Source organism: Penaeus vannamei, chromosome 25, assembly GCF_042767895.1.
Source record: "Penaeus vannamei isolate JL-2024 chromosome 25, ASM4276789v1, whole genome shotgun sequence".
Classification (NCBI taxonomy): Eukaryota; Metazoa; Arthropoda; class Malacostraca; order Decapoda; family Penaeidae; genus Penaeus; species Penaeus vannamei.
The window spans coordinates 17,134,357-17,144,356 of record NC_091573.1 but is presented as its reverse complement, the minus strand read 5'-3'; the positions used below and the strand labels follow the sequence as shown (position 1 = coordinate 17,144,356).

Genomic DNA, 10,000 nt, shown 5'->3' with positions numbered 1-10,000 from the left:
AATGGTATCATACATTTGCCTTTTTAAACAAAACACGTCGTTTTACAACTTTAAAAATAAATACATAATAAGATAAATGAACATAAACATAATATTGACAAATTTAGAATAAATTAATGAATAAATTAATGATACTACTGAATGGATAAATAAACAAACTGGCGACAGTTTCCCAACCTCTATTGGCACATCGCGTCGGCAGAAATCTCTCAACGTCTTCAGCCTCCGAGAAATCTTCCAGCCTCTCTTCGTGTCCCTCGTTTCCTCTCTCGAAGCCGACCTGTTCCCAGACATCAACCGAAACCAAGGCCTTTCCTGCGCGGGTCGTCATCTCCACACAAAGGCCGAGACCCGACGGCCCAGAAACACTGCAGGGAATTATGAGCCGGTTGTGCAGGGAGAGGATTGTTACGTCGCGCTTGTTGTGTGGCGCGTGTTGCGGGCGGGCTTGGTCGTCCGGTAAATGAACAATTTAGGGTGGACAAAAATGGTAATAAAGCTTTCTCACGTAAAATATTTTTTTTATGGATGTTCATGTTATTTTTTTTTTATTTTTCTTTATGGATAGTATATTAGACCAGAAAAAATCCCACCCGAATCAGTTGAATCCAAGATGGCTGACATTTATATGAACAAGATTTTCAAATAGATCTTATATCGGAACTAGATGACAATTCTTCTGTCATTTTCAATTAGCTTTAGGGTGCCAATGCATTTGGTCATACTTTTAAGGTCGCTAAATTTCACAGTCATGAGTTAATGTCAAGGTCAGCAACAAAATTGATCCAAATCTGACAAGCATCTTCCACATATACATATTTGAGACCAGTAGGGACAAGGTCAATTGTCATTATCAACAATATCTAGGCCACAAGATATCTGGTCACTAATTTCGTGATATCCTTTAGGCCTATATGATCACAGGTCAAGGTCATGGAATAAAGTCAAAGTTACAAATTATTAATTTTTAATTAATTTATACAAATTTTTATCTTCAGGAGGCGCTTTGGTGCTGCAGAAGACGCTACCCCACCCCAGTCTTCAGGAGAGATTTCACTGCCACAGCACCCTTGCACGTTCAGTCCGATAGCTATGCAGGGCAGCAGCGCCAATCGTCGGTGGAAGCTTTTCCGGAGGGGCATATCCTGCAGAGGTCGTCCCTTTCATCTGGAACTTCGCCACACGTGCAGAGTCGAGGTTTGTTGATGCTGTGCACCCATATATCTCAGGAAGTGCATTCTCTCCTGCCTTTTAGATTCTCTCGCTTCGGGGGAGTGTGGAGACATGAAGATCAATTGACTTTTGCATTGCTACATACTTTGAGAGAACAGTCCCTTTGCACGCTGTCCTAGCTGCCATCTGGCGGTCCGTTCCCGTTCCCCCTGACCTGGTGAGGGGTAAGGTCATCCCTCTCTGCAAGGGGAAGGGGGACCGATGGGACTGCAGCAATCACCGAGGCGTCACACTGCTCAGTGTACCAGGCAAGGTTCTCGCCCCCATCCTTCTGAGACGGATCAGAGACCACCTACTGAGGCATCAGAGGCCGGAGCAATCTGGATCCACTCCCGGGAAGTCCACAATAGACCGGATCATTGCGCTTCGAGTCACTGGAGAACGTTGTCGTGCCACGTTCACTTTCTTATCCGGCTTCGCTTTTTCCTTCTGTTTTCAGCTCGGTCTTTGAGCTTTCCTTCTCTTTCACAAGATCAATATTCATAAATACAAATATCCGAAAGTGTGCATCTGTGTGTGTGTGTGTGTGTGTGTGTGTGTGTGTGTGTGTGTGTGTGTGGTTGCATGTATATATACGGCTATTAAAGTGCTGCGGAAACTGCATTATGTTTTTTTTTCACCAATAGTTTGATGCGCTTCAATTGCTGTTAAGAAGCAAACACGATTATTAAGCTATTAAGCTATATTTGCAAATAAAAAAACAAACCGTTAAAACTTAAAAAAAAAAAAAAAAAGTAAAAAAAAAAAAAAAAGTAAAAAGAAAATAGAGTTAAAACTAAAAAAAAACTAAAAAAAAAAAAAAAAAAAAAAAAAAAAAAAAAAGTAGAAAGAAACCTTTACATAACGACAGCAACCCCTGCAAAATCACAATCCTACCAGAGAGAAGAGGGGATCCCAGCAGCCACGCCCCCAGCCGGCCTAAGGTCGCCCTCCTCACCCGCGCTTCCCTCGCTTGCCAAAAGTAATTACAACTTGCTGTGAGTCTTTCCTCATCAGCAAGTGAGAGACGGCGGTCGGGTCGAGGCTCATTAGCAAAAGCAAGTCATAGTTGTTGTTTTTTAAGAGAATGGATGAAGGGGTAGAGTAAAAAGGTAATTCAATTAGGGATTTCACGAACTTGGTGAGCTAATTTATTGGAAGAATCTTTTTTTTTTTCAAAGCTCTTCTGTACAAACACACAAAGTTCCTGCCAAGTTTCGCGGTAAAATGGCGAGAACTTTGAAGACACCAAAATGAAATGCGTCACGTGTTTGGAAGGTTATGAGTAGTTACATTTCCTTCATCTGACCTTATTCGGAAAGCAGCATAGCACAGTAGAGATTAATGGCTTGAAAAGACTACTAAGAACCCTTTAATATTTTTTTGTTAATCTCCTTTTTACTCTCTCTTCTTCAAATTTTATTTTTCTTCTTCTTCTGAGCCCATTAATATCCATCATCAATATATGTGATGTGTTTATAATTTGCTATATTTATATATATATAAAAAAATTCCATCAAGAAAAAAGAGATAAAGAAGGGATGAGAGATAGGGAGAAGAGAAAGGGGTTGGAGTAAGGAATGTGACAAACACACACACACACACACACACACACACACACACACACACACACACACACACACACACACACACGCAAAGAGGGGAGAGAGAGAAAGGGAGAGGGAGAGAGAGAAAGAGAGAGAGAGAGAGAGAGAGAGAGAGAGAGAGAGAGAGAGAGAGAGAGAGAGAGAGAGAGAGAGAGAGAGAGAGAGACAGAGAGAGAGAGAGAGAGAGAGAGAGAGAGAGAGAGAGAGAGAGAGAGAGGGAGGGAGAGAGAAAGAAAGAGAGAGCGAGAGAGAGAGAGAGAGGGAGGGAGAGAGAGAGAGAGGGGGGGAGGGGGGAGAGAATGAAGCATGTATGTATGTATGGAGAGACACACACACACACTCTGCAGGCTAGAGAAGGCCGCCTCAGGTCAACCAAGCAAGTATGTTTCTTTTTTACCTCGTTTACTACTGGTTTGTGTTTCCGGCCAGTTTGTTAAACATCGCAATTCGGGATATCCCCATACACTCATAATTTTGTTTGCGGCTCGCCCGAACAGTTCAAATGAATTTGTTAAACGAGCGTAAATTGCGTTGGGCCAAGCAAGCGCCATTCACTTTGGGCCCCAAACGTTCGCCGTTTTCGAACAGTTGGCACGCCTGTTCTCCTGTCAGTGGATGCGAACGGCGCGCGGTGAAGGCTGCTCAGCGGGGAAACAAATCCACCTGTCGGAGGATCAGAGGGAGAGCATCCTTTCTCTAATAGCTGAGCACAAATCAGCTCTCCTGGGGAAAATGCAGGATCCTGCTAGTATTACTAAGAAGCAGGAGGCATGGGAGAAGGCCACCGGGAGCTTCAATGCGCTGTGCCCTCGTCCCGCCCAGGAAGACCTCCCAGTTGGAGCGGGCATTTGAGTGCATCCGCGCCAAGTAAGTTTACTACTGTTGATCACTTTGCATTATATTTATGTCCTTTATGCTCAACCAGGGTTGAGTATAACTCAACATGGGAGGGAGGATGGCTCTGGGCCATCCTCCATGGCCATGGGAGCCATCCTCGCATGGCTCTCCTGGGAGGATCTGTGAGGCCAAGGCGAGGACATTTGCAAGGGAGAATTTGTCAGTTATTTTCAGATTCCTCTACTGTTTTCAATGTTTTTTCTTCACATTTTACATTACATTTGAATTAGTTTCTCAAAATACGCAGTCCAGGTTAAACAAATACATTTTCATGAAAATAATAATTTAATGATGGAGGTTTAGATCAACCTAAGGCCATAAGGGAAGGAATGTGACCTTGATATTTAAAACCACTGAAATATATTTTTCACAAAAAAACTTCATGTTCTGATTATTTTTTAAATAATTGTTTTTCACTAATGTATAAGTAATAGGAGCATTAGGTAATTAATTGTGTATACTAGATGTAAATAATTGTATTATATTAATTACCAGTGAGTGCAACAGCCATACTTATATATATGAATTACTCCTAAAACTGATTAACATCATAAAGTCCCATCCTCCTTGCAAAACTTTTCTTCTTGTTTATCATACTTTCTTGTGGTTATCTGAATGATTTATGTATATATTTATTTATGGGGCTTTTCTAATACTTTATCTCACTCCAATGCTTATTTTCTTATTAACGGTGAAGAAAGAACACAGCGTTTCCATCCGCAAACGGTCTGCTGCAGGAGGTGGTCCTCCACCAACGCCACCCAGATACAGTCCACTCGCTGCTGCTGCTTCTCTTTTAATGGAGAATGAACTAGTATACGCTGAGAAGCAGTATGACAGTGCTGTCAGCCAGCCAGATATTCTAATTTTACAGGAGAGGGATATAGGTAAGATATATTGCCTATGTGAAATACAAAAATTAATTAAAATACTTAAACAAGAAGACATAAAATGTTGCAGCATCTTCGACATTGACGTGTGTCAATAACATTTTGAAATAGCTTAGTGCAAATAGGAGCATTTGGATTATTAATTTTATTAGTAAAAATAACATGTTACTGTTGCATTTCAGAATGGATAGATGCAGAGAATGTTGAGGACCCTCCAGCATTACCAGACATATTCACAGCATCTCCACCATCTCCACCTCCAGGTCCTTCTAATCCTGCATCAGGTGTACCTTCTCCCACACCCACACCAGATCCAAGACCATTGCCTCCTAAAGTTTCTCCTTCCACTTCACAGCCGAGAGAGGGCAAAAAAGGAAAACTTAGCACCGACAGGAAAGAGTGCTATGCTAACACCAACAGCCGCCAGGAGGAACTGCATAAAGCACAGCTGGGCCTAACAGAGGAAACTCAGCACCAGCTTAGAGAGACATGCAGTGCTGTTAGGGAAGCTGCCAAAGAATCACAACATGCCTTTGCCTCTATTGCGAATGACTCCAAGCGGTGGCTGATGAAGTGGTGTCATTTCTGAAGGAAGCAAGAGCCCCCACGAAAACCAAATTTGGAGAAAAGTAATATTTTTGTTTATCTTTGACACTGAATGGATATTTTGTTAATTTTACATTTGTGCTGTGATACTGAGCAAATTTGCAATTTTACTCCTGTGATATCTAGTAAATATGTGATTTATTTCCTAAGGAATTTTGTTTTGGTATCTAGATGCGAGTACTTTGCTCGTAGTACCGAGATATGTTGTTGATTTACTGCTGTGATATTGCATATAACTTACTGTGATATGGATTAGTCTATTTTATTTCATTACTGATACAAAACCAAATATTGTCATGATACTGAAGAGCCGATTTTGACTTATACCCTTCCAGGAATAGAGTTTTTATTTTCTTCGAATTCTTACATATATCAATGTATTTTTATGATTACCATATTTATAACCTTTATAAAGATGTATATCCTTATTAAACTAGTATGTAGTGAAATAGACCTGCAGTCAAGGTGAAACAATAAACTATGGTTTAATTCAATGTTTTTTATTTTTAAAAACATTTAAAAATAACATGGTAGTAAATATTAAAGGAAACTATCAATAAGCAATAGTGGACTGAATTATTTAAAGACAATAGTAATACAAAATTCAAATAAAGAAACAGATTTATAACATACAAAAAAGTTTCATTGGAAAAAAAAAAAACCTTCTTGACACTAAAAACTTTAAAACGATAAAATAATGAATATACCATATTACAAAATAAAATATCTTGCCGTTATTTGAAGTTGGTAATGAATATACCATATTACAAACACGTAAATAAAGGGAAATAAATAAATATGACAGTATTACAGATTTGAAACATAAAATTAATCTAAAACCATCTATGTATTACATTGTTCCTTCCATAAAAGGCACCATTTGCAGTATTTGCACGAACCTCTTGAGCCCCAAGACGTTCATGTGACTCATCAGTCTCTCCCATTTCTGGCGGGTCTGTTTCATGGAGGAGGGCTATGGTGTGTAGAACTGCACAGGCCATTGCTATCATCTGGAACTTCTGGATGTTTGCAGCCTCATCTCTTGCATCCGGGAACTTGATGTATTCTGAGGCCAAGGACGCAGTAGCTCTGGCAGTCAGACCAACAAACTTGCACACAGAGGTTTTTGACATTTGTGAGCAATCTGCCATGCTCAGCTGGAAGCTTCCAGTTGCCAGATAACGCAAACATACCAGGAGCTGAAGCTGAGGTGGAACACTTAAACCTGTTGGAGCAAAAATGAAATGCTGTGTAATGTGTTTCTTCTCTCTCTCTCTCTCTCTGTACACAAAATGGTATGTATGTGTATGTATATATATATATATATATATATATATATATATATATATATATATATATATATATATATATATATATATATACAGTGAACCCTCGTTTTTCGCAGGGGTTACGTTCCAAAAAGAACCCGTGATAGACGATATCCGTGAAGTAGTAACCTTTATCTTTTTAACAATTATTATACAATGAAATACTCTACAATACACTAAAACCAAAGACCAAGCATTTGTTTAACACATAAAAGTACTGTATAAACGTTGTTTACAAATAACTACTGTACTGTAAAATAATAATTTTAATCATCAATCCGAACTGAAAGCTTCATGGATTTTAGAGAAAATTTGCAAACTTAAATTTGGCAAGCTGTATTATGTACATGTACGTATTAAACCGTAACATTATTGACACACAGTTAGAGAAGAAGTGGAGAGACTGTTCAGCCAATCAGAATGCAGAACACAATGCACAATGCAAATCCGTGAAGCAACGAGAACGTGAAAGGTGAACCGCGTTATAGCGAGGGTTCACTGTATATATATAACATGTAAATCATGCATATTGCATATTCAATAGTAATGCATATTTTATTATAGCTAACTATTAGTAAATTGTACGAAAGTTAAATCATATACACCATTTTCAATTAGAATGAGTAATGCCTACCTCTCATATTTCTTCCTCGTGGTAACCCTTGATTAATCTTGTCAAGAAGAATTTTCGTGCAGTCCTTGGTCAGCCTGTGACGTTCCATGAACTCATCCGAGAGGGACACAAAACGGTCTGCACGATCCCTCAGAACTATAGCTGGAACCAGACTGCATCCACTCGCTCAACTTGCTCCATTTCATTAAGCTGCATCAATGCATACATGACTGGAGCCTGTACCCAAGAAAAAAGAAAAAAGGAAGATACATGGATAGATAAATACACACGCAGAGGGAGAGAGGAAGAGGGGGAGGTGGATGGGGAGAGGGTGTGAGTGAGTGAGTGAGTGAGAGAGAGGGGGGGGAGGGAGGGAGGGAGGGAGGAAGACAGAAAGAGAGAGAGAGAGAGAGACTATGGTCATATTTAAATAATATTTTCAAAAGTACATGTAATTTATTTAAATAAATGTCTTGATATTTGTAATAATTTTGTCTAAAAACAGTACTGATTGGAATGTCAGGAGGGCTATAAACACCTTTAGTCACAGAGCTTATTTTTCGTAAATTAGAAGGTTATTTCATATAGTGAGTAACTTGCCGTCTTCAAACTGATTTCCCAGACGACAGCAGAAGGTGTCAACGCCAGTGTTACGAGAAAAGGCGAATTAAAGCTCAAATATCGCGATCTGCGGCAAGCAGTGTTGACGTTTGGCCGGTTTTTCTAAAAAAAATGTATTCCTTTTTTTTTATTAACAGATTAATTTTAAAGTCGCTTATTGATTTTAAGTTTGTAATTAGCTGCTATATGAATAACTCAGGGAGTATTTTTGATATTTCAAACTTGTATTAAAATTAGGGAATGCCTCTAGGGATGGGTAGGCCTGCCCGAGTTTCTCGATCGAGTTCCATTAATATTTCACGTGCCAGGCGCAAAACAATGGCGTTGAAATCGTTTAACAAATCAAAATAAGAAAACCCTAAAATAAGCACTGGGTCGGGCCTTCCCTAAATTTAACAAAGCGGCCGCAAGAGTCCTCCCCAGCCCACACTCACACAGTCAAGGTCACCCGCCAACTGCCCTCTGTGGCGACTCCATGTCGCGTCACGGCAGGGGTTGCCAAGTATCCAAATTGTAAGAGGTTTGAGTGTGGGTTAAACGAGCTCTACCGGTCCCAAAACTTACTATACATACTTCTGGAGGTGTGGCGTTTATAAAAAGGGCAAGGGCTTGCCAAAAGGGCATCAGAAAAAGGCATTAAAATAAAAAGTGATCACCCCAAGTGGGCAACACGACCACCCGTTCGCATAAGCGAATCCATGAATCCGGGCGCGTTCGTGTAACTAATCATACGTAACTCTACACATGTTTAAAAGAATACTCATTTAAAGAATCTTTGAATGGACAATATAACATATCAAATGGCATCAACAAAGAAAATATATTGCTGAAAAAAGAGTTTCATGGGAAGAGAGAATAAACTTAAATGAAAACAAAAAATACTATAAGGTTAGGTACCACAATTCATCTCATACGGTACAAACAAAATAAAATGAAATGTAAACAAGAATTACAACATCTCATACGTTACAAACAGAACATAAGATGAAATGTAAACAAGAATTACATCTCATATAGTACAGCATAGAAGATGTATAGTTAGCACATGATCCAGCTGCCACAATAATAGCATTTCACACCTTAGTAGCTGTGCTATCTACTCCATCTTGATTTTTATTTATTTCTCTCCGACGCTTGTTCGTCCTCATCCTCCTCTTCCCAGTCTTTGCTTCTCACTTCGCTAACGTGACAGCAAACTCGTGAAAACGCGCAGAAACACGAACGAACAATGGAGCAAATCAAAGAATCCTAAATCAAACCTACTCATTCCTTCTTACTCTTTCGCACTGTTGACACCGGAGAAAGAAACAGGAACGAAAGCAGAAATAGAAAAGGGAACGGCAGGTAAATAGATAGAGATACAAACAAAAAATTAATGCTGAAACCAAGGGAGTTCTCCTGTCCGTCGGGTCGCGAGCGCGCTAACGAAGCAGGAGAAGAAGAGAAGGAGAAGGGAGGGATAGAGGGAGGAGAGCGGAAGGGGGAGAGGAGCGGGATGGAATAAGGAGACGAGAAAGGGACAGAACACAGGATATTGGATAGGAGAGAAGAGAGGGTAGAGAGGGAAGAAAAAGAAAGGGGGAACAGAAAGGGAAAGAGAGAGGAATAAAGAGAGAATAGAGAGAGGAGTAAAGGAAAAGGAAGAACCTTCCTTCCTTCCTTTCTATCTTTCTCTTCTTCCTTTCCTCTCTTTTCCTCTCCTTCCTTCCCCTCGTCCTCCCCTTCCTCCCTCGCCACTAGACTACCGAAATGTATATTTTCTGATATTACTAGAAATATATTGCAGCTTTTACGAGAACTCTTATATTACATTTATGTATGTTATGTTGCATACTTATGTGAGTGTGTGTGTGTGTGTGTGTGTGTGTGTGTGTGTGTGTGTGTGTGTGTGTGTGTGTGTGTGTGTGTGTGTGTGTGTGTGTGTGTGTGTGTGTGTGTGGGTGTGCGTGCTTTCACTTAAAGAGTAGGATGTATTAAACATCATTGTATGCCTACCATTGCACTGAAATATACCCAGTCTTAGGAAAAACAAGTGAAGTTCCCAACCTTTTTAAAAACCTCATTTCTTGGCTCCTTCAAAAACCTTCTCCCAAAATATCCAGCAAAAAGAAATATCTACCAATCTTCATTCTCATCTCAAATAAGTATTAAGCTACAGAGAAATCCTGAAAAAATAAAGGCCTAGCTCTTATATTCTTTCTTCCTTTGTGCTTATTCGTTGGCTTG

At 39.8% G+C, this 10,000-nt stretch overlaps 1 protein-coding gene across 1 annotated transcript; it reads right to left on the bottom strand.

Annotated features, from left to right (window-relative positions):
• Window positions 1-5,913: 5,913 nt before the first annotated feature.
• Window positions 5,914-7,370, bottom strand: LOC113812442 (uncharacterized). The gene is made up of 2 exons (XM_070138856.1): window positions 7,175-7,370; window positions 5,914-6,437 (listed from the first exon to the last, which is right to left on the bottom strand). The coding sequence occupies exons 1-2, from the start codon at window positions 7,260-7,262 to the stop codon at window positions 6,046-6,048; spliced, it is 480 nt and encodes a 159-aa protein (XP_069994957.1). The 5' UTR covers window positions 7,263-7,370; the 3' UTR covers window positions 5,914-6,045.
• Between the last annotated feature and the right edge of the window lie 2,630 nt (window positions 7,371-10,000).

What these genes read in the sequence shown, in the direction of transcription:
- LOC113812442 (XM_070138856.1), bottom strand. Translation starts at nt 7,262, where the DNA reads ATGGAACGTCACAGGCTGACCAAGGACTGCACGAAAATTCTTCTTGAC. An exon ending in ACGAGGAAGAAATATGAGAG is followed by an intron (nt 6,438 to 7,174) that starts GTAGGCATTACT and finishes TTGCTCCAACAG; the next exon opens with GTTTAAGTGTTCCACCTCAG.